The sequence below is a fragment of the Hyla sarda genome, chromosome 3 (assembly GCF_029499605.1).
Source record: "Hyla sarda isolate aHylSar1 chromosome 3, aHylSar1.hap1, whole genome shotgun sequence".
NCBI classification, from domain to species: Eukaryota; Metazoa; Chordata; class Amphibia; order Anura; family Hylidae; genus Hyla; species Hyla sarda.
Window position 1 is genome coordinate 322028312 of NC_079191.1, and position 25337 is coordinate 322053648.

The window sequence follows — 25337 nt, forward strand, 5'->3', positions numbered from 1 at the left end:
GTTCCAGCATCACATCCAAACGGCTAAAGATATTAACATGAAACTTGGCACACATGTTACTTATATGTCAACATCAAACATAGGATAGGTAATTTTACCCTTACTCACCCCCATTTGCCAGGGTTGTGGTTTTTGTTTAAAGCCCCATACAAGTCTATGGGAACTATATGTCACTGCATAACTTCCAAACGGCTGGAGATATTTCGATAATACTTGGTAACATGTTACTTATATGTCCACTTAAAATATAGGATAGTTAATTTAACCCTTAACTACCCCCATTTGTCAGGGTCGGGGTTTTTGTTTAAAGTCCCATGCAAATCAATGGGAAATGTATGTTCCCACATAACTTCCGTACGGCTGGAGATATTTCAATAATACCTGGTACACATATTACTTATATGTCAAATAAAAATATATGATAGTTAAATCAACCCTTACCTACACCCCCTTATACAAAAGATGGGCTTTTGTTTCAAGTCCCATGCAAGTATATGGGACTTCCATTACCTTACTCTACAAGCTCCGCTCTGCATCTCCTGGTGAATGTGTCAATCCGGCTTGCAAGCCACGCCCCATCTCACAAAGATACGCCCTAATTTTAAGCTCCACCCCTTTTATTATCTACACTTTTTGTGCATTGGTCTGGCTTGCCAGTCCCACAAAGCCACATCCCCTTCTATTTTCAGCTTACAATATCTCCATCACAAATCAGTACCACTTGAGGACAGGATATGAGGATGGGACATAAGGACAGGATATGAGGTCGGGATAGGAGGACGGGATATAAGGATGGTATATGAGGTCGGGATTTGAAGATGAGATGTGAGGATGGGATAGGAGGTCGGGATATGAGGTCGAGATAGGAGGATGGGAAATGAGGTCGAGATAGGAGGTCAGGATATGAGAACGGGATATGAGGACAGGATATGAGGATGGGATATGAGTTTGAGATATGAGGACGGAATATGAGGACAGGATAGGAGGTCGGGATAGGAGGTCGAGAAATGAGGATGGGACAGAGGTCGGGATATGAGGACAGGACATGAGGATGGGTATGAGGTCAGGATAGGAGGACGGGATAGGAGGTCGGGTTAGGAGGTTGGGATAGGAGGACAGGATAGGAGGTTGAGATAGGAGTTCGGGACATGAGGTCGGGATAGCAGGTCGGGATATGAGGACGGAATATGAGGACAGAATATGAGGTTGAGATAGGAGGACGGGATAGGAGGTCGGGATATGAGGACAGGATATGAGGACAGGATATGAGGTCAAGATAGGAGGTGGGGATAGGAGGTAAGGATATGAGGTCAAGCTATGATGACAGGATATTAGGTTGAGATATGAGGATGGGATATGGGGTTGGGGTGTGACAGAAATATATGGGGACGGGATATGAAGTCAAATGCTTCCTCCTTTGTTGATTTTTCTCCCCAACAAGGATTAGGAAGAAAAAAACTGGCAACGCCAGGTACTCAGCTAGTATATATAAATATATATATATATATATATATATATATATATATATATAAAACTCAATGTGTGTGTGTGTATGTTCCAGCATCACGTCCAAACGGCTAAAGATATTAACATGAAACTTGGCACACATGTTACTTATATGTCAACAACAAGCATAGGATAGGTAATTTAACCCATTTGCCGGGGTCGGAGTTTTTGTTTAAAGTCCCATACAAGTCTATGGGAAATATATGTTACTGCATAACTTCCAAACGGCTGGAGATCTTTCGATAATACTTGGTCACATGTTACTTATATGCCCACTTAAAATATAGGATAGTTAATTTAACCCTTAACTACCCCCATTTGTGAGGGTCGAGGTTTTTGTTTAAATGCCCATGCATATCAATGGTAAATGTATGTTCCGGCATAACTTCCGTACGGCTGTAGATATTTCAATAATACCTGGTACAAATATTAATTATATGTCAAATAAAAAGATATGATAGTTAAAATAACCCTTACCTACACCCTTATATAAAAGATGTTTTTTTTGTTTCAAGTCCCATGCAAGTATATGGGACTTCCAGTACCTTACTCCACAAGCTCAGCTCTGCATCTCCTGGTGAATGTGTAAGTCCGGTTTGCAAGCCACACCCCATCTCACAAAAACACGCCCACATTTTAAGCCCCCCCCCCTTTTATTACCTACCCTTTTTGTGCATAGGTCTGGCTTGCAAATCACGCCCTGTCCTACAAAGCCATGTCCCCTTCTATTTTCAGCTTACAATATCTTCATCACAAATCAGTCCCACCTGAGGACAGGATATGAGGATGGGATATGAGGTCAGGATATGAGGATGGAATATAAGGACGGTATATGAGGCCGGGATATGAAGACGGGTTATGAGGTTGAGATAGGAGGTCGGGATATGAGGATGGGATATGAGGTTGAGATATGAGGATGGATTATCAGGTCTGGATGGGAGGTCAGGATAGGAGGTCGGGATATGAGTACAGGATATGAAGTCAAAATAGGAGGACGGGATAAGAGGTCGGCGTAGGAGGACGGGAAAGGAGGTCGGGATAGTAGGATGGGATAGGAGGTCGGGATATGAGGACGGGATAGGAGGACGTGATATGAGGTCGAGATATGTGGACAGGATATGTGGTTGGGATATGACAACAATATATGAGGACGTGGTATGAAGTCAAAAGCTTCCTCCTTTGTTGATTTTCCTCCCCAACAAGGATTAGGAAGCACCCCGGAAGAAGCCAACCCCAGGCGAAACATTGGGTGCTGAGGGCCCACTCTCTTGTACTTTTTCTCCACTTGGTAATTTATTGCTCCCTTTTATGTTGTATGTATTTAGCTTGTGAGATGCTTCTAATATATTGTACACTTGTACTTTTGTACTATATAGCTATAATGTTTGCTATTTACTCTATGTGAGCCCTCATCGTAGTTCCAGTTCCTAGGCTAGTCTATTCCCCCTCATTTGTGGGGGTTTTGTATGCTAAACTGATTTTAAGTGTTGTTCAATAAAGCTTGTTTATTTTTAATCCCATTAACGCCTTCTCTGTTGTATTTATATTTTGCTGTGCGTGAGATTGGTTACCCTCATAAGGGGCTGTTTTCCTTGATAAGGAGTAGGAAGGAAAAACCGGGCAACGCCGGGTACTCAGCTAGTAGCTAGATAAAGCATTCTAAATATGGCTGAATATATTAGATCACTGTCAGCCAAGCCTGCCAATTGCAGTGGGATTGACCCAGCATCTATTCTATGGCCAGTGTTTTTTTTTTGTTTTATTAAAGTAGTATATTTGATGAAAAGGATAACTCTTGAAGAATAGATCTCAAGCCAAAACAAAAGCTTAAATTTTCTCAGAAATCATAATAATGTTATGATCTTGCTTTTCTTGCTTCATGCCATAGAAAAAACTATAAGGTCTAGATTGTAAAAATGTAAGATTAGACCTAAAATTTAAATGTAAAAATAACCTTACAAGTTTATATAACAAATAAATTTTTAACTTTCTGTATCAACACCTCCTGAATAGAGTTGAGCAAACTTTTGAAGTTCAGTTTGCCGGACTTGCCAAACTTTTCAAAAATCGCGAGTTTGGTTTGGCTCGGTTTGACTCGAACCGGCAATGAAATAAGCCCCTAAACATGTTTAAAACACTGCCTAACACCTATAAATCCCAGTCTAACACTGTTAGGAGTGTATTTCAAGTGTTTTTAAGACTCAGTTATGGCGACATGCTGTAACCCATGGTAACTATTCCAGCTCGACTATTTTTTAGGCTTATCATTACCAAAATAAAACAGCACAAAGGTAGATTCCTGCCAGTGTTAATATGCACTCTGAGGCATGGGAAGATGCAGTGGCTTTATCCCATCGTTGCAAAAATTATCCCTTTTTTGGGAGTAGCAACAGAATTGGTGTTCTAAAATAGTGAAGACTGAAGAAGAAATAGCTCTTTTATGAAAAGGGGGATGATGGGTTGTGTGTATGTAGTCCTGGCTGGAAGTAGGGTGATGGTGGATTGGTGATACTAGCAGTATCCCACGTACAGCAGGTGGTGGCTGACTGATGTTACTAGCGTACAGCATGAGATGGAAAGCAGATGTTTATAGTGTACAGCATGAGATAACGGACTGATGTCATTAGCGTACAGCATGAGATGGCGTACTGGTAGTGGCAGGGAGGTGGTGGGCTGTTGGCTATCTGACGTTACTATTGAACAGCATGAGATGGTAGACTGATGTCACTAGCGTACAGCATGAGATGACAGACAGATATATCACTAAAGTACAGCATGAGATGACGGACAGATGTCACTAGCATACAGCATGAGATGGCGGACTGATGTCACTAGCGTACAGCATGAGATGGAGCACAGATATCCCTAGTGTACAGCATGAGATGGCGGACAGATGTCACTGGCATCCAGCAGGGGTGGTGGAAGTACTGCCTAATCAGTGGCATCAGGCACAGGAGGTTTAAATTCCTCTCTGATCCATGTCTGATTAATTTTAGTAAAAGTCAGGTTTTCCACGCTGCTCTTGTTCGCTTCAGGGTGACCACACCGCCTGCTGCGCTGAACATTCTCTCCGAAGCCACACTTGAAGGTAAGTTCTAGCCAATGGTCTAATCTAGTGAGCCAGGAGTCCATGGGGTCTGGGCTCATGGTGTCTGTCAGAGAAAGGGCACTGCTGAGGTAGGCCCCAACCTGGTTGTTAAGGTGGTGTTTAGATCCCTTTTATGACTCATGTCAGGGGAGCATACGGGATGCAGAAACTTCGCCATCATGTGCTCAAATGTCAAGATGCCACCACTGCTGCTGCTGATGCTTCCGCCTCTTGCTGGGGTAGTGCTGGCAGAGGTAGTGGAGCTTTGACTCTGCGGAGAGTGGAAACTTTATTGCAGGTGTTTGTTGCTGGAAAGCTTTGGCAAACTGGCTGTGTAGCTTCCCCCTATGCTGCCAAATTCAATTTATTCTCCTTCTCAGAAGGTGCGGAATTCCCCCATTTTTGTTTTTTACCAAGGGTCTAAGAGTGTGGCTATCCAGTACTTTTCTCTTCCGTTCAAGCCCACAATATGCTTATTATTGTGCAAGCAGGAAAGCATACACATAGCCATCCTTGCCTGCTTTTCTGAGCGCCCAGTTTGTTCCACCTCTGTCCCATACTGCCAAGGTTGATCATGCTTCTCCTCGTCCTCATCAGTGTCGCCTTGAGTAAGGCCCTTGTCCCCTCTCTCTTGCAAAGATGGTTGCAAAAGCAAAAGCAACTAATTTGAATTTGGCCAGCAGCCCTGGCTGGCTGCAAGGTGGTTGCAAAAGCAAACACAACAAATTTGAATCTGGCCAGCAGCCCTGGATGGCCGCAGGCTGGTAGCAAAAGCATGTGCAACAAATTAGAATTTTGCCCCACTGAGACAACAGAAATGGAGCAAAGCTTTTTTCAGACACGTATTGCCCCTGGCCATATGAACTACTCTACGTATCAACCGTGGCATGCATGGTACGTCTGTCTCAACAAAATAATGGCAACTAGGTATGTGCCACCTTGGCTGGGCAAATCCCATTAGTTGCCTGAAGGCGGTGGAGTCCACAAGATGGTATGGGAGGGCCTGTGCCACCAACAACTTGGCCAAGTAGAAATTGAGGCGCACTACAAGAGGGTGACTGGGAGAATACTGTTGTCTGGAGGACATGGATTCCCCAATGGATAAATGAAGGGTTCGGGGGGGGGGGAGGAGTGCACAATACAGATGAGGCAAATCCCGAAAATGTGCTGCCTATGGAAGAGGCCTGGCTGTTAGACAGTGGGAAGAAAAAGTGCAATCCTCAGGTATTCACCTGGGGATATCTGTGTGTGATAAAGGTGGGGTGTGGGCATAAAAAGGAGGGGGAATGGATAGGAACAGAGTGGGGAGGGGCAGGGAAATTAGAAGGAAAAAAGAGAAAAAAAGGGAGAAGGGGGATAGAAAAAGGGCGGAGGAGAAGGGGATAGTGTGTGGGGAATGAAAAAAATCGATCAGACTCCAGTAAAGTGAAAACGAAATAATTTATTTAAATGAATGTTTGTGGTGAAAAAATGTGGGGAGGTTCGCTGGGCCCTAGCAACCACCCACCTAGTCACCTGTTACAAATAAAATCAACAGAAGTAAACGACATGCAAAAATGTCCCCCTATGCTGCCAAAAGTATGGTTGCCACCAATAAACAATACAGTCAATGTTAAGCAGGCATAAATCTCCTGAACACTGTGAACAAAAAGGCAATATCACTCCTGTATAGAGGTAAATTCTACTGAGCACAGTGCACTCCCTGAAAACAAAAAGGCAATATCACTCCTGTATAGAGATAATGTTCTTGTGAGCGCTGTGCGCTCCCTGAAAACAAAAAAGGCAATATCACTCCTGTACAGAGGTAAGTTCTCCTGAGCGCTGTGCGCTCCCTGAAAACAAAAAAGGCAATATTACTCCTGTACAGAGGTAAGTTCTCCTGAGCGCTGTGCGCTCCCTGAAAACAAAAAAGGCAATATCACTCCTGTACAGAGGTAAGTTCTCCTGAGCACTGTGCGCTCCCTGAAAACAAGAAGGCAATATCACTCCCATATAGAGGTAAGTTCTCCTGTGCACTCCCTGTAAATTGAATGCAGTTCCTGCTATGCAGATGATACGTTCTCCTGAGCATTATATGCTCCTTAAAAGTGGGATTCAATATCCGTTATACACAGGGTAAATCCTCCTAAACGCTATGCGCTCCCCCTAAATTCTCCTGTGCTGCCTATGGAAGAGGCCTGGCTGTTAGATAGTTGGGAGAAGACAGCATGGATATGTCTAAGCCTCCATAAAACTATCCCTTTTTTGGGAGTAGCAACAGGTTCTTAGTCTAGCAAGTGAAGAAGACGGCATGGATTTTTCCAAGCCTCCCAACAATTATCCCCTTTATTGTGGATGATGGGTTGCGTACGTGTAGGCCTGGCTGGAAGTAGGGTGATGGTGGATTAGTGTTACCAGTAGTTGCCAGTGTACAGCAGACAGTGTTGAGGTAGCGTTATCTGTAGCCAGCAGAGCAGGCGTTGGTGGACTAGGTATACTTCTATCCAGGCTTTTTGATACTTGAGGTGCTGACGTAGAGGCCTAATTTATACATTTGGACCCTGCCTTTGCCTCACTTTCTCTCTGTAGAGACAGCTGCGTGTCTGCTTTCCTGCATCTGGTAACATAGTAAAGAGTTTCCACAAGGCAGGATACCGTAATACCGTAACACCCTACTGTGCCCCTGTTTTAGAATGCTTTTTTCTCAAGCCTTCAGATCCAGCACCAGTGTTACTGTCACTTGCTCCTGAGCTGCTCGGAGCAGAAGACCCACTGACATCCTCCCCTTTAAATTCCTCTTCATCATGGCTAGTGCTATCCTTCTGTGTATTGTAGACTAATACTTAACATTTATTAGAACTCGGATAAAAATCCTGTCACCATATAACTACCATTAAGAAGTAATACACCATAAATAAATGTGTGCACATTTGTTTTTGGTGTATTACTTTATGATGGTAGTCCTGTGGTGACAGGATTTTTATCTGAGTTCTAATAAATGTTAAGTTTTAGTCTACAATTGGATTTTTATATTCTGTGCTGGTGGATGACTCTAAGGTATCCATTTTTTGCTTATTCTATCCTTCTGCGTGGCAGTGGGGGGAGCAAAGACATAGATGAGGAAGAAGACCCTCTAGGACAGACAATTCCTTTACCAGACATATTTTTTATGAATCATTTTATCTTTTTTGGGTGATTTTTCACCTACCTACTTGTCAACTTTAAGTTTCAATGCATTGAACTGTATTTATCTTACAACAAGATACGTATAAGGGAATTTAATAAAACCAAAATTTTAAAAATACAGTTGCTTTTTAAGCCTAATGTGTTTGGAATGCACTGTTTTTTTGTATAATGCGTGTTTGCGTGTACACAACAAAAAAGATTTAAGGTGTGTTTGCAGAAAAATATGAAATTAAACAAAACTGTGTTAACAGGCCAGATACGTGTCAGAACGTTTTTGCGTGCCAGAGATGACTGCACAATGAGTACTGACGGTGTTTGCGGAACTACATGAAATGCAACAGACCTGTATTAACACTACAGCCTAGATACATACAACTTCAACATGCTATTTTGACTGGTAGAGATGACTGCACATTGCGTACTGAGGGTAATTGTATAACTATATGAAACGAAACAGACCTATATGAACACTACACTTCAGGCTAGATACATATAACTTCAATATGTTTTTTGACTGGCAGAGATGACTGCACAATGTGTACTGATGGTGTTTGCGGAACTATATGAACTGCAACAGACCTCTATTAACACTACAGGCTAGATACATATAAGTTCAACACACTTTTTTGACTGGCTGAGATGACTGCACAATGTGTACTGAGGGTAATTGTAGAACTATATGAAACGCAACAGCCCTGTATGAACACTTCAGGCTAGATACATATAACTTCAATATGTTTTTTGACTGGCAGAGATTACTGCACAATGTGTACTGAGAGTGTTTGTGGAACTACTGGTTAAGAAACACTGTGTCTCCTATTGGCCTTTGTGCTTGATTGACACAGTAAGCAGCAAGACTCATGATATACCTGGGTTATCATGTGATCTGCTGCTTTCCCTAAGTCATCTCACTACTCCCTGCCCACCCTGCTTGTTTCGCCCGCCCCAAAAAAATCATGCTTTCTGTTCTTTTTGCGCTACTTACCAGGCCGGAAAAATCCAAATGTTCGGGTTGAATCCGGGTTCGGCTGATTTGGCTCACTCATCTCTACTCCTGAATCTCCTGAAGATCTTTGGTGTCACTTAACCCTTTAATATATACAGTGGGGATCAAAAGGTTGGGCACCCCAGGTAAAAATGTGTGTTAATGTGCATAAAGAAGCCAAGGAAAGATGGAAAAATCTCCAAAAGGCATCAAATTACAGATTAGACATTCTTATAATATGTCAACAAAAGTTAGATTTTATTTCCATCATTTACACTTTCAAAATAACAGAAAACAAAAAAGTTTGGGCAACTATAAAGAGATACTTGTACAAATATGGTCTTCATGGAAGATTCATCAGAAGAAAACCTCTTCTCACCACAAAAATCAGCGTTTGAACTTTGCAAATGAACATATAGACAAGCCTGATGCATTTTGGAAACAAGTTCTGTGGACTGATGAGGCTATAATTGAAATTTTTTGGCCGGAATGAGCAAAGGTACGTTTGGAGAAGAAGGGGAACAGAATTTAATTAAAAGAACCTCTGTCCAACTGTTAAGCATGGGGGTGGATCAATCATGCTTTGGGGTTGTATTGCAGCCAATGGCACAGGGAACATCTCACGAGTAGAAGGAAAAATGGATTCAATAAAATTTCAGCAAATTTTGGATGCTAACTTGATGCTATCTGTGAAAAAGCTGAAGTTAAATCCACGGGGGATTACATCAAGAGGCGTAAACTGAAGGTTTTGCCTTGGCCTTCACAATCTCCTGACCTCAACATAATTGAAAATTTATGAATAGACCTTAAAAGAGCAGAAATCAGAAATCTCAAAGAACTGGAAGACTTTTGTAAGGAAGAATGGGCAAAGACACCTCAAACAAGAATTGAAAGACTCTTGGCTGGCTACAAAAAGCGTTTACAAGCTGTGATACTTGCCAAAGGGGGCAGTACAAGATATTAACTCTGCAGGGTGCCCAAACTTTTGCAGATGCCATTTTTTTTTTTGTTTTCTGTTATTTTGAAAGTGGAAATGATGGAAATAAAATCTAACTTTTGTTGACATATTATAAGAATGTCTAATCTGTAATTTGATGCCTTTTGGAGATTTTTCCCTCTTTCCTTGGCTTCTTTATGCACATTAACACAAATTTTTACCTGGGGTGCCCAAACTTTTGATCCCCACTGTATCCATCCTTTTTTCATAGCGATCATCTGATCACTCACCTCTCTAATGCTTTGCAATACATCATATTACAAAGCACTACTGCTTACTATACTACTATATACTATACTATATATACTATATACTATACTATATATACTATACTACTATACTATACAGTAATATGCTACTATTACTGCTGCCATTGATTTCAATGAGATTCTGCTGCACTGTGCATGAATTTCGCTGACACATGTTTCTGCGGAGCAAATCCCAATTCCGGTATCCACAGAAAGAATAGTTATGTCTATTCTTCCTGCAGGTTTTGCTAGGAAATGCACTGCTGTCTATGAGACACATTTCCGAAACATGTCCTATTGCCCTTCGGATTATTCAAATATGCAGAATGTCTTCCTGTGTTTTCCAGGCAGACATTCTGCACATTTTTGGTCATGTGAACCTAGCCTGATAGGCAAACTATTCCAGGAGAGGAAACAGCACATTAGACATATGAAATGCTGACTGCTTTGACTGTGCTGCTTCAAACGTAGTATCTTTTGCCTCCTAATAGACAGAATTATCGCTGGGCGTCGTTTAATAGGATACCAGGCTGCCAGCTGCCGTAAAAAAGTTCTGCTTGTTGCAGGGTGCAGAAGGGCTGACAGGAGAAGCCATCTCCATCTGTCAAACATCCTGCTGCGGTCACTTTTGACACGTTATCTAAGGCAGTATTTCCCAACCAAGGTGCCTCCAGCTGAGAGTTGTAGTTTTGTAACAGTTTGAGGCACTCTGGTTTAGAAACACTGATCTAAGGGATTAAACAATTACTGACCGACATTTATTGGTCCGCATTGCTACCTGCCTGGGTTTCAGCAGTGTACAATTCATAGCATTAGCCAACTTTTTCTGAAGTGTTGCCGCTTCAACATTATTAATGGGTCCCTGTCATTTAGAAAAAACTTTTGACTTGTCACTGTGACTAGACAGACTCCATTCTAAATCTATGGAGCTCATCTAGTGTAGGTTGACGGACATTGCAGCCAGCCGGTGATTAAAGTGTTCTACTGCCTGCTTCTCCCAGTGAAATCTCAACATCTTAGATATTAGACCATGACAGATGTTGACATCTTCACAAGTTTTTTTTAAAAGACAGGGACACATTAAAGGGGTAGGCCAGTGGTGAAAAACTTATCCCCTATCCTAAGGATAGGGGATAAGTTTGAGATCGCAGGTGGTCCGACCGCTTGGGCCCCCTGCGATCTCTCTGTACGGGGGCCAGGCTCTGCAGCCAGAAAGCGGGTGTCGACCTCCGCACGAAGCGGCGGCCAACATGCCCCCTCAATACATCTCTATGGCAGAGCCGGAGATTGCCGAAGGCAGCGCTTCGGCTCTGCCATAGAGTTGTATTGAGGGGTCATGTCAGCCGCCGCTTCGTGAGGAGGTCGACACGCCCCCTTCCTGCGGGCTATCGGGGCTCCGTACAGAAGATCGCAGGGGGCCCCAGCGGTCGGACCCCCCACGATCTCAAACTTATCCCCTATCCTTAGGATAGGGGATAAGTTGTTCACCACTGGGTTCACCACTGGACTACTCCTTTAACCCCTTAAGGACGCAGGACGTAAATGTACGTCCTGGTGAGGTGGTACTTAACGCACCAGGACGTACATTTACGTCCTGTGCATAACCGCGGGCATCGGAGCGATGCCCGTGTCATGCACGGCTGATCCCGGCTGCTGATCGCAGCCAGGGACCCGCCGGCAATGGCCGACGCCCGCGATCTCGCGGGCGTCCGCCATTAACCCCTCAGGTGCCTGGATCAATACAGATCCCGGCATCTGCGGCAGTTCGCCATTTAAATGAACGATCGGATCGCCCGCAGCGCTGCTGCGGGGATCCGATCATTCATAACGCCGCACGGAGGTCCCCTCTCCTTCCTCCGTGCGGCTCCCGGCGTCTCCTGCTCTGGTCTGTGATCGAGCAGACCAGAGCAGAAGATGACCGATAATACTGATCTGTTCTATGTCCTATACATAGAACAGATCAGTATTAGCAATCATGGTATTGCTATGAATAGTCCCCTATGGGGACTATTCAAGTGTAAAAAAAAATGTAAAAGTAAAAGTTAAAAAAAAGTGAAAAATCCCCTCCCCCAATAAAAAAGTAAAATGTCCGTTTTTTCCTATTTTACCCCCAAAAAGCGTAAAAAACATTTTTTATAGACATATTTGGTATCGCCGCGTGCGTAAATGTCCGAACTATTAAAATAAAATGTTAATGATCCCGTACGGTGAACGGCGTGAACGAAAAAAAAAAAAAAAAAGTCCAAAATTCCTACTTTTTTAATACATTTTATTAAAAAAAAAATTATAAAAAATGTATTAAAAGTTTTTATATGCAAATGTGGTATAAAAAAAAGTACAGATCATGGCGCAAAAAATGAGTCCCCATACCGCCACTTATACGGAATAAAAAAAAAGTTAGAGGTCATCAAAATAAAGGGATTATAAACGTACTAATTTGGTTAAAAAGTTTGTGATTTTTTTTAAGCGCAACAATAATATAAAAGTATATAATAATGGGTATCATTTTTATCGTATTGACCCTCTGAATAAAGAACACAAGTCATTTTTATCATAAATTGTACGGCGTGAAAACAAAACCTTCCAAAATTAGCAAAATTGCGTTTTTTGTTTTAATTTCCCCACAAAAATAGTGTTTTTTGGTTGCGCCATACATTTTATGATATAATGAGTGATGTCATTACAAAGGACAACTGGTCGCGCAAAAAACAAGCCCTCATCCTAGTCTGTGGATGAAAATATAAAAGAGTTATGATTTTTAGAAGGCGAGGAGGAAAAAATGAAAACGTAAAAATTAAGGCCAAAATGGGCTGAGTCCTTAAGGGGTTAAGGAGTTAATAGGGATGTTAACTGTTTACTTCCAGTTTATAAATGCATTGTCCCGGCCATGTAATAGACACATTTGTGCACATTTGACCTCATTTACAATCATATCGTCTTTATGCAAAGGTGGTTGTCAGGAAGGATCAGTTTTTGTCATTATGTGTTTTATACGCATCTAGAGCATTACGGAATGAAACTGTCTTTTTAGATTAGAAGAATTGTAATGGCATTATATAATCACAATACAATTTTTGTATTTTTCGCTGTGTAACAAGAGTGTGGAATTATGTGAATGTTCTGATTGTTGGATGTACATCTTTAATGGTAGAACCACCTAAATAATTCAAAATATTCCTTCTACACTCTATGTATTGATCAAAATACAATAATAACATTTTCAGGGCTCAGTAATACTGGGAATGGAATATTTATTTGTCTGGCTGTATATGAATCATTAGAAGTACCTTTGCAGTGTGGGGCATTGTCCGTCCACGTTCCATTCTGCTGACACAGTCTGCTGCTAACACCAATGAGTTGGTACCCAGGATCGCATGTATAATGAACCTCATGATCTGCAACATATTTGGAACCAAATTTTCTGCCGTTCTCAGGAGCTTCCAGTGGAGGACACGTGACTGAAAAAACAGACAAAGCAATTAGAGAACATGAATAGTTCAGTGATCTTGTGTTTCAGTTTTGTGTTGACAATCACATTGCTTTTATTTTTATTATATATAATGTTTTTGTCTCATTTGCAGCATTTGGTGGTTATAATAGCAATCTCACTTCACTTTGAAAATGTAGGCTGTACCTTCCCTAAACTGTACTTTCTCAACTCATGCTACAATAGTATGGCACAGGCAGGAGTATTCAGAAGAGGGTAAGTAGCAGGAATGTTTGGAATAAGAAATCACTCAGATTTAGTCTATCCCGTTAGATGCCATGGTCCACAGCAAAAATGGCATCTAAGTGACTGACTGAGGAAGGTGGCTCCTTCTATCACTTATTGGAAGTATACATTTGCAGTTTGGGAGGTAAATGTTGCCATGTCAGTTAAGAGCCTTACAGAGCCCTCCAGTCCTGCTATGGACGTATGCCTTTTGGACCAAAAAGATTTACACTAAAAGGCTTTAATGCCTGTGGCTTCTGAACTCCATGGGTCATGTGCAAAATTATGGGTGTCCTGTTCCTTCATGTCCTTGCTCCTGGCTGTGTCCTGGATGTCATCTGCAGCTGCACTGCATCCTTTAGGGAACACCTGATGGACACTAGAGGCTGCAGTGCAGTGGAGGCCAGGACACAGACAGGAGCCAGGAGGGTCTGTTAAGGCTATGTTCCAACATTGTGTTTATGTTGTTTTTAACATGCATTTTTCAGAAAAAGCATGATAAATACCCAATGTGGAATTACAGCCTTCTAGCACTTATTAGGTGCGAGTCCAGTAATAGTGGCTGCAGCTAACCTATAAGGTTGTGTACTGCAGGAGGATTTGGACTTGCTGCTTGTGAAATCAGCAAGTCCAGGTCCCCCCTGCAGTTCACAACTGCATGTGCTAGCCATGTCAGCTAGCGCAGCAGAAAGAGTGCCTAGATGTGCAGAGAACTACGTTGAATTTCGTGGACTATGTCAATGACTAAGATGATTAAGGGGATTCATTCCCTGAAACGTAGTCAACGACCCGCGAACATCGGCCAAGTGTCTTAGCTTTTCCTAACTTTGTTCTACAAGCACATTATGTCTGGAAAGACTGCATGAAAAAAAGAAATAAAGAAAATGAAAGAAATCTAAAAGATCAATACCGTGAGTGAATTATTTTTTATGTGAACAGTGCAACTGTAAGCTGATTGCATAGCCCACTTCACTTGTGTAAACCCCTTCAATGACTGACAGATTTTATTTTTCCTATTAAATTGTCATCAAATGGTGAAGGGGTAATATTTATCTCAAAATATTTTTTTTTTATTCGCTTTTCAGGCTTAGTAGTGGAGCTGGCTGATAGACGCCATTAATTACTAACCTTGGGCTTAGTGTTAAGGGGTACTCCGCTCCCCAGCATCCGGAATATTGAGTTCTGAATGCTAAGTGCGGGCTTCGTGGTCGTCCCGCCCCCTCGTGACATCACGCCCCGTCCTCGTGAGGTTATGACCCACCCCCTCAATGCAAGTCTATGGCGTGACATCACCAGGGGGCAAAGGGACCACGGAAGCCCGCACCCAGTGTTCGGAATTTAATGTTCTGGAAGCTGGGGAGCAGAGTACCCCTTTAGAGGTTGCTTCTGCTACCCTATAATAGTAACAACAAAAACTACAGCTCATCTTGCAAAAATGCCTCCATACAGCTATATTAATGTAAAAAAAAAAAAAAAAAAATATGGAAGGCAGTGACACAAATATTAATAAAAAATATATTTATTTTTTTGTAAAAATGCTTAATACAAAAAAATAAACCTATAAATCATTGGTGTTACTGCTCATGGACTGCCCTACAGAATTAAAGTAAAAAAAATTATTTAACGTGTGGTATAAGGCAGAATAAAAATGTATATTTCTGCACAAATAACATTAATAAAAGTATACATTTCTTAACACTGTTGAAAAATGCATAGTTATGAAAAAAACAATCCCTCATAAAACCACTCTGATGGAAAAATAAAATAGCAATGGCTCTTGGAATGAAACAATGAAAAGCTGGGTGCTCATGGACAAAAATAAACAGGTCTTCAAGAAACCATTAAAGGGGTTATCCACCATAAGGTAATTTTAGTATGTACCTGTCAGACAGTAATGGACATGCTTAGGAAGGATCTGAGCTTGTCTTGGGGCTAAATGGCTATGTTGTGAGATTACCATAACACTGTGGCTAGCTGTTTGCGAACTAGTATTTCCTGTTTGACTTTTCTTTTTTTTACTACAAATCCCACAATTCCATCTTCCTCCCTCCCACACATCAGCTACCCATACCCCCCCCCCCCCCCCCCGCCCCATTGAAACATAAATTCGCTGCATCCATTCAAATCAGTGTGGTTTTCAATCAGGGTTCCTACAGCTGTTGCAGATTGATCTCTCTCCCACCAAGCGATCCCTCCATCCACTGAAGCAGACAGGCTCCCTGTCATCAGCTGACTGGTGAGTCAGGTCTCAGCCACATTGCAAGCTGGGAAAAATCTGAGACAACAGTCATTTTGTATGCTGGTAAAAATAAATATTGGAGTGAACACATATTACAGACACTATATTATGAACTACACAAACTTTACAGCCCCTGTAGCATAGTCAAATAAAAATAAAAATCCTGGAATACCCCTTTAAGCAAGCCTTTAAAGAATTGGCTTTCTTTGCTGTAATGTTAAAGAGTACCTTTCACCAAAGAAAACATTTAATATAATGTTCCTTGTGTAATTAGCAGACACTTTCCCATTCACTTGCTTTTAAAATGATCAGCATAAATATTTTAAAAATGTAATAGAAATAACAGCCACTCTGTTGGCAAAGGCTCTGTTCTGTTCCCTGCTGCAATTAATGCAGTGAGTTTGGTCTCCTCCTGGCCTGGTAGGAGACAAAACTCAGGAAGTGTTTCTCTGCATTGAGCTTGATTGACATCTGCACAGAGCCCCGCAGAAACATGCATAGAGCCTCATTAAAAGCTACACGAAGCCTCACTGAAAAATGCACAGAGCCTGAGGTCTTCTATTCATCACAGCACTGCAAAGATGTGACGGCTAAAGTGGTCACCCAGCAGGCTTCAGTGATGTCATGCCTAGAGATGAGCGAATTTTTTAAAAATTTGAAACGGCCGATTTGCCGAATTTTCCCAAAAAATTTGTTTCATTCAGAATTTATTTGCGGCAAATCGCTATTAAGTGTAGAAAACTTTGCCTAGGGAGTGTGCTGTGTTAGTGAAATAATACTGTTATTCAGTATGACATGCAGATTACAGGCATCGCTTTTAGGATCACTGCCACAGAGCGCCTGGATGTGACGGCAGGGAGACCATATGGTATCAAAAGAGATTAAAGAGATTTTTTTAATGTAATTTTTATTTTATTTTATTTGAATTTATTTAAAAAATTTGGAGTACCCATTCTGGTGAGCATCGAGCTGGTGGTGCACCACGAGGCGAGCTACCATCTGTTCCAGCCCCTACCTCTCAGCGCAGTTATGGTTCATTGTTATCGCTCCAACCTATAATAAGTTATGGTTCATTGTTATCGTTCCAACCTGCTTCATTGGATTGTTGTGGTAATTCCAGAGGTAATATATGATGATGACTAGAAAGGAGTGAATATTTTAAAAGTTTTATTCGTCCAATTTGATTCGCTCAACTCCATTGAGGACCCATTGGAGGGCAAGTCTGGTGTCAGCAGCCGCGGTAATTCCAGCTCCAATAGTGTAAAATTTGCTGCAGTGTATAAGTTGCTGCAGTGAAAAAGCTCGTACTTGTATCTTAAAATTGAGCTGGCGGATCCGCCATGAGGCCAGCTACTGCCTATCCCAGCCCCTGTCTCTCAGCGCACCCCCATGCTCATGACTCCACTTCAAAAGGTGGGACTGCAGCACCAGCAACTTGGACAGGAGCACATTCAGCTTCTGTGCCGTTGGATATGTGGGTGCATAAAGGCGATCTACCACCTGTTGCAGCCCCTGCCTCTCTGCCCCCCCCCCCCAACAACTGTGAAAGTGCAAATGTTTCATTCAATCAGTTATGGTCCATTGTTTTCGCTCCAACCTATTCGATTGGATTCTTGTGGTAATTCCACAGGTAATATTTGATGTCAACGAGCATAGGGCCTAAGTCTTGAAAAGATTACATTGATTTTTTTTATTTATTTAAATTTAAGATTTTGATTAGATTCACAACTTTAATGTCTCGGGTGCTCGAAGCATTTACTTTGAACTAATACTGTATGGCCACAAATGACCACAACATAACAAGAAGTCACATGGCGCACAATGACAGAGCCTGGAGGTGCAGAAGCCTGACGAGACCATAGGGCCTCACAATAGAAAATATTAAAGATATTTTTGAAAATTTAAATTGAAGATTTTAGATAGATAAAAATTTTAAAAGTTTAATTTAAGGTGCCAAAAGCATAAGGAGACCAAATGGTGGCACCATGACACAGCCTGGAGACGACAGCAGGAGGAGAACATAATCTGGCAGAATTACAGCCTGGAATTGGCGGCAGCAAGAGGAGACCATATAGTGGCAGAACGACCCAGCTTGGAGGTGGCAACAGCCTGATGAGACCATAGGGCCTCACAATTAAAAGGATTAAAGATATTTTGGAAAATTTTAATTGAAGATTTAAAATAGATTAAGATTAAGTTTCATTTAATGTTCCAACAGAATGAGGAGACCACATGGCCATAGTGTGTCTGGGTCCTCTGTCTCGTCTTCCTCATCACCCTGTAGCTCCACAACCTGCTCCTGCTCCTCCTCATCAAAACCACCCATTTCGCAAAACCTTGCCTGCGCTCCACTGTCCCCTTCCCCCTCCTCCTCCAGTTCAGCCCCCACAGGGCTCATGTGGCCTCGTGATGTAGGCGCCACGTCTCCAGTGCACTGACCAGCCATCGTTTCAATGGTGTCAGGTGTCACATATGAGGTGGCACTGGTTGACATTGAAGTTACACAGGGAAGTCCCCTATCCGCTTGGATCGTCAAGAAATCGGTGCTGGCTTTTCTCTGTTCGCATAGTTGGTCCAACATATGTAGGGTGGAATTCCAACATGTGGCAACGTCGCAAATCAGACTATGTTGGGGGATGCCGATCTGACGCTGCAGCTCAAGGAGGGTGGGCTTTGCGGTGTACAAGTGGCTGAAGTGCAAGTGCAAGTTTTCTTCCCATTGTTAGGATATCTTGCAGATGGGGGTAACACTTCAGGAATTGCTTGATAACCAGATTGAACACGTGCGCCATGCAGGGAGCATGGCTCAGGCTTCCTTAAAGCAGACAAGATGTTCTTCCCGTTGTCAGCCACCATGGTTCCCATTTCCAGTTTTTGTGGAGTAAGCCATGATGTGATTTCTTGATGAATGACTTTTAGCAGTTCCACTCCTGTTTGACTGTCTGCCATGGAAAACCATGTGAAGAACAGCGTGACACCACCTTGTCCTGCACACATGGTATACTGGAAGGGCATTTTTATTAAAATGAATATATTCAAATTAATTCAAATTATTTATTATTTAAAATTTTTATGTAATGTGCCAGCAGCATCAGGAGACCAAAAGGGCGGCACAATGATACAGCCTGGAGGTTGCAGGAGCATAAGGAGACCATATAATGGCAGAATGACCAAGCCTGGAGGTGGCAGCAGCAAAAGGAGACCAAAATGTTGTTGAATGACACAGCCTGGAGGTGGTGGCAGCCTGACCAGACCGAAGAGCCTCACAATTGAAAAGATTAAAGATATTTTTTTAAATTGCATGTGGCCATGTTAACATCCTCCAGATACTTGATGGAAAACTGCCACACTGCAGAGTAGCTGATTCCCCCCCCCCCCATTCCCAACAGTCCGCACTGACTGACTGCTCCTGCCGACAACTCCAGGGACCCCCGGGCAGGTAGGCTGCCGCAAAGCAGGTGGTCTACCTGGGCATATTTGGCTCCAGACTTCCCACTGCTGCCACCATGCTGAATCCCAACCATGCTACCACCTTGCTGGCTCAACTGCTTCCTCATGGGCAACCTGCCACCCTCAACAGTGTGTGCTTCAGGAGCCAGAATGCTCCCAACACCGCCTACCATGCAACTCTCCTCATAACTACTTGCCCGCCTAGCGAAGGAAACGGGGGATGTCTCCTCCACTTCTTGGCTGGGCAGTAGCTGCTGACTGTCCTCTAGTAGATCGTCCTGACTAAAAAGTGGAGCTGAACCCACAGCATAGGATACTTCTATGTGGGAGGGAACAGCATAGGACAGATGCAATTGGAGGACAGGGACTGCTCCTGGGCCATGCCAACTGATGGTTGTGTCTGAGGAACCCACAGACTGTTGACTGGGGGTGTCAGATGTCACTTGTGATGAAGTGGATGACCGAGTTACCCAGTCAATGACAGCAGATGGGTTGCTGGTCGAGACACAACCACTAGCTGATACCAGGAGCTCAGGCCTCTCACTGCGATTCCTGCTGCTACTCAATCCTGGTCTTTTGCGACCTCTGCCTGCACCTGATGAATTTAGGCCTCTGCCACTCCTCTGTGGGCGTCCTGGCACTTCTCTGCCTGACATACTTGGTGCGTGTATGAGGGGAGTACAATACACTCCAGTACACTTAAAAAAGTATTTGTCTAAAACACCAGCAGGTGTGTACTTTTGCCTGGCCTTTCACAGTAACTAGGCCCTTGATACTTTAACAGGAACAAAATGGTACACCACTTAGATGTACGCACAGGTTACACTTAATAGAGGACAATACGCTTTTAGTGCTCTGCTCACCCTAGCTGGCTGGCTACTATTAGCTTTTCAGTTGTTGTACACACCAGTGCTGCAGCACACAGTCGCTGTGTACTACGCCCAAAGTTGCACTCTCTTTCTCTCTCATTCTCACTCCTTTCCCCATCAGTGCTTCTAGGCTGGATTTGGGCTTGAGGTGAATCACTGCTTTAATACACCCAAAATTGCACTCTCTCTCATTCTCACTCCCTTCCCTGTCAGTGCATCTAGGCTGGATTTGGGCTTGACATGAATCACTGCTGTAATACACCCACAATTGCTCTTTCACTCTGAATCTCACTCCCTTCCCTATCAGTGCTTTTAGGGTGGATTTGGGCTTGAGGTGAATCACTGCTGTAAGAAAAACTTTTCTGTGCAACACACTGCTCTCTGCCCCTCTCTCTCTGCAATAGAACTCTGATGCGAGTGGCCGCAAGATGGCTGCCGATTATATAGGGCAGTGACATCACAGGGGTGACTGGCTGCTGATAGGCTGAATCCTGCCGACCCTTGTTCTCGCCTTCCCAGGATTCCTTGACCCATGTCCTCACATGTGGATCCATCATTTTAGATGCCCTGGAGCCTGGACCGCACTAAATGGAGTTTAATTAAGCGAATCACGCGATCGAATAGCGCCGATATTCGCATTCGTTGCAAATCAAATTTTTCCTGAAATTCGTAACAAATTCGGATTTGTCAGATTTGATTCGCTCATCCCTAGTCATGCCTGCTGGGAAACAACCACTTTCTCCTGCTGGGATATTGAACTTTGTAAGCAAGAATAAAGGTAACATACAGAGCTTTTTAAAGCTCTGGCATTTTTTTTAAGGATGGGAGGATTATTAGGAGTAGCTAGGGAACATAACCTGAGTTAATTTGGAAAATTTTGATGACAGGTACTTTTTAAAGGGAAAATCCAGTGAGTAAAAAATTTGAAATTGCTAAGACCATGGAAAAAAACCTTAAAAAAAAAAAGCTTCAGCCCCCTAATGTTCCTGTTTTCTGTATGCTTCCAAGACTAGAGCTCAGAGCAGTATATACATGCTCAGTTACTTACTGGCTGCAGCATTGCCCATTTTGGCTAGTGATTGGCTGAGCGGGCACATCTCATCTTGGAAGCAGACAGGAGCATTGGGTATAGATTTTTTTTCTCAATTTTTTTACAAACTCAGAAATTTTTTGAATGCCGGAATACTCCTTTAAATGGGCACTGTCACATGACAACAATTTTTTTATGTAATAGAAAATTGTAAATAAAAATAAAAAAGAATGTATATAATATACTTCATCACAAAATATTACCTCCTTGTAGGTGAAAACGGGTGCTATATATTGCAACACTAGGTGTCCCCATACAGCTCTGCACACTATCATGTCAACCATGTGTGTCACTTTTTGGCCCAGCCATACCACACAGTGAAGTCCAAGAAGTTCACGTGTGTCTAATGATCCTCTATGGGCGCTACCTGCTTGTCTATCAGACAGCAGGGAGCATGCATCAGGAGCATGCACGGGACCTCACTTCATCTCTCTGCATCAATACAGCAAGCTGTGTAACATTCTGCTACATACCAAGCCTATTGAGACCCTGTGCACTTCAGAGAGGTGAGGGTGGACGTTCCCTGACATGACGTGTGGGTCAGTGATGCTTGCCCTTAGTGTATGCCCCTTCCTGCAGAGTTACTGGTCGGGACTGTGAACACCCAAACGGAGGGCTATGACAGCCAAAAACTTAATGAAACTAAGTGCAAACCAGCTTTGTATGAAGAACTACATCTTTGTTTTTATGGTAATCTCTTCCTGTGTAATTGATGCCTTTTAATATAGCACATTGGAAAATCACTTTATAACTGTCTTCTGAGCAGATAACATAGAACATGCCAATAATATTTCCCAACATTTTGATTGGATTATTACCAGCATTGAGATTGTTCCAAAGGCAAACATACTACAGTATCTGGCCACTATTCCAAATAGACTGGGTGACATTATACCCAGCATTAAGAAGTAGGAAGTGCTGGCTTACTGATTTTTAATAGAGATCTGTACAGTTAAGCAAAAATTGGCTCCTTGTAACTGGACAGTACCTCAAAGGAGATTTCCACAAAGAAGAAATTGTAGTATATTAAAGGGGTTATGCAGCGGGATATATATATATATATATTTTTTTAACTATGACCATTATGTGTATATAAAAAATAAACCTCTTTTTTTATGCATCTGCTGCTCAGCTAATTGCCATTTGCAGCAATGTCCTCCCTCGGGGGCTGATACACTGAGGGGCAGTGTCATGCTGCTCAGCCTATCTTGACTAAGGCGGGACATCACTAAGGCCAGGGATAATATTATTATAATAATATTATAATACTTGTGTTTTCTTATGTGGCAGAGGGGTTTTTGGGCCCCCTCGGGCACTAAGGCTCAGGTGTAACTGCTAACGGTGCATTACTTATTGTAAAAACCCTACACAAACCATATTATATGCAACTAAACTTTAATCTAATACATCATATGCTGCCATATGCTTTTGTTTAACACTAACCTGGCTGTGGGTCCGGGCCACCTCTGTTGACAGTGTTTTGCAAATTATTAAGTCTGCTTTTCATAATACGTATTCCTTCTGCAAATCTTGTTTCTTGACCCTTTAAGTATTGTTGCATCTGTTTGATGACAGTCAGGATCTGCTGTTTGCTGGGGCAGCTCTAGGATTATAAACAGCAAAGTAAACAAAGTGCGGTATCTTATCACTTTTATATAGTGTGAACTGAAAAATGACAGATGTTAAATCAAGCAGAAACATTAATTGAAATGAAGCTACATGTGGTATACTGGTATTCATTGCTTCTAGATGGGAAACTAGACAAGTACCTGCAGATAATGCCATGTGGTTCTAGATTAAGGAATTACATTTTCTTAGATGCACTAAACATTTCGGGTTAAATGTTCACAACACATACTGCTTGTAAAAGAAATTGTATCTTCAGACCTGACCACTAAGGCCCGCCATGGTCTATGAAACAAGGCCCGGCTACTCCCCCGTGCTCAGAGCTGTTAAAATGACATCCCGCTCAGCCAATCATCGGCTACAACATGGCCTCCATCTCAGCCAGTGATTGGCTGGGTGGGTTGTCACTCCCGCAGTTTTATATGAGGCCTAGTGTAAACTAGGAAACTGCAAGATTCCTGAATTATTTTATAAAATAGATTCCAAAATGGAAAATTAGAAACAAAACTTCATCAAAAATGTTTGTGCTTCCTTAGAAGTTGGCCCTAATGATCTCTCCATCGTCTGGAAGAATTTTGGTCTTTTTAATATTTATAAAGAGCAGTGAACAGACATTATCTGACTGGATTGTTACAATACATGGAAGGAGGCCTGCCAACCATTTATAAATTCACAGAGAGTCCACAAATATATAAGATAATAAAAGAAAAAGACAAGTCTATGAATGAATATCTATATATATATATATATATATATATATATATATATATATATATATATAAATATATATATATATATATATATAAAATATAAATATATATATATATATATATATATATATATATATATATATAAATTGTGAAGAACATTATGACGGTTATTATTATTTTACAATTCTCAGTAATTGAATTGTGTTCATATCAATATCTGAACTATACCTAGACTATAATATATAAACTAGACATGGAATACTTATGATCGAAATGGTTAATATTTGCTTTTCTAATACAAAGTTATAACCCTTTGCATAGGAAAATAAATGGGTACTGCAAAAACAGCCGTAATCCCGCTAATGATTGATGTAGCTATGTATGAATGTGATCATCATCACAGTATCGGCATTAATTTATTCTATGTTTTTTTTCTACCAGCACGGAGAGAGAAATTGTCTAGAGAATTATAATCACTGCAAAATATAAAGTGGGATTCAATGAGTTGTATATAGAGTGCTAGAAATGGACCGGTTGTTAATTACTTTTTCCATCACAAATACACACACTATTCTGTATAAAAACCACAACATTTGCCAGATGAAAGTTTACTCAGTCTTATCAGTCGTTCTAAGTGAGTTTCCAAAGAGCCTTTCTTAACAGAGGTTTAAACTAAGGTCACAGACACAAGATAGGATGTGTTCTATAAAAATAGTAAAATAGTTGTCCAAGATTAGCATGAGAAGTCTTTTGTAAGGTTTCCAAAGCAATGAATTAATTCACATTCATCTGCTGCGGTTATAAATTCTAAGAATTTGGTCTTCGTGCACGTGTTTGTGTTGGTTATCATAGGGGAATTAGAGTAGTCTCCATAGTCCGAGAGGGAAAGAACAATTAATACATTATCAGGATGAAGCTGCAGAATATGGTGTATTTATATCATGGGTATAGGACCCATTACATATGGGTACACATGAAAATTTTTCTGGCAAGATAGAAGAATTAGCTGTGAGATACTGCCCTGTCCAACTCTTTATTCGATCTGTTTATTTGTTTTTTTTTTTTCACTTTTGCTATCAAATTTAAAGGAAAACTGTCACATATTTTCTCCCGCACAATCCACCACTATTGGTGGATAGTGCGGGAGACGCTGATTAAAACGAGCCCTACCTTGGTCTGATCTGCGCCGCCGTTCGCCCGCACTTGTAGTTTTAATCTCTGTGTATATCCTGCTGTAACTGGCAAAGGCGGTGCTTCTGCGGGCTAACTGACACTGACGTCAGCGCCGCTCATGAATATTCATCCCTCCTGTTCTCCCTCTATTCGCCGCTCCTAACCAGAGGGAGGGATGAATATTCATGAGCGGATATGAGCTTTGCCAGTTACAGCCGGATATACACAGAGATTAAAACTACAATTGCGGGCGAACGGCGGCGCGGATCAGACCAAGGTAGGGCTCGTTTTAATCAGCGTCTCCCGCACTATCCACCAGTACATGTGGATAGTGCGGGAGAAAATATGTGACAGTTTTCCTTTAAGCCGTTGACGTGGCTTATTTTTCATGGTGCTGTCAGACTTAGGCTGGGTTACATAGTTACATAGTTAGTATGGTTGAAAAAAGACATACATACATCAAGTTCAACCAAGGAATT

At 41.9% G+C, this 25337-nt stretch overlaps 1 protein-coding gene across 2 annotated transcripts in view; it reads right to left on the reverse strand.

Annotated features, from left to right (window-relative positions):
* The window catches only part of FBLN7 (fibulin 7), a 117178-nt gene that overhangs the window by 34762 nt on the left and 57079 nt on the right, over positions 1–25337 (reverse strand). The window contains exons 1-3 of one of the 2 annotated variants that reach the window (XM_056563354.1): positions 24856–24940; positions 22793–22952; positions 13277–13447 (exon numbers count right to left, since the gene is read on the reverse strand). In XM_056563354.1, coding sequence (XP_056419329.1) covers positions 13277–13447; positions 22793–22910 — 289 coding nt within the window. In that variant the 5' untranslated portion in view covers positions 22911–22952; positions 24856–24940. Of the gene's footprint in view, positions 1–13276; positions 13448–22792; positions 22953–24855; positions 24941–25337 lie in introns of those variants that run through there. The other variant, XM_056563353.1, reaches the window with a different exon arrangement.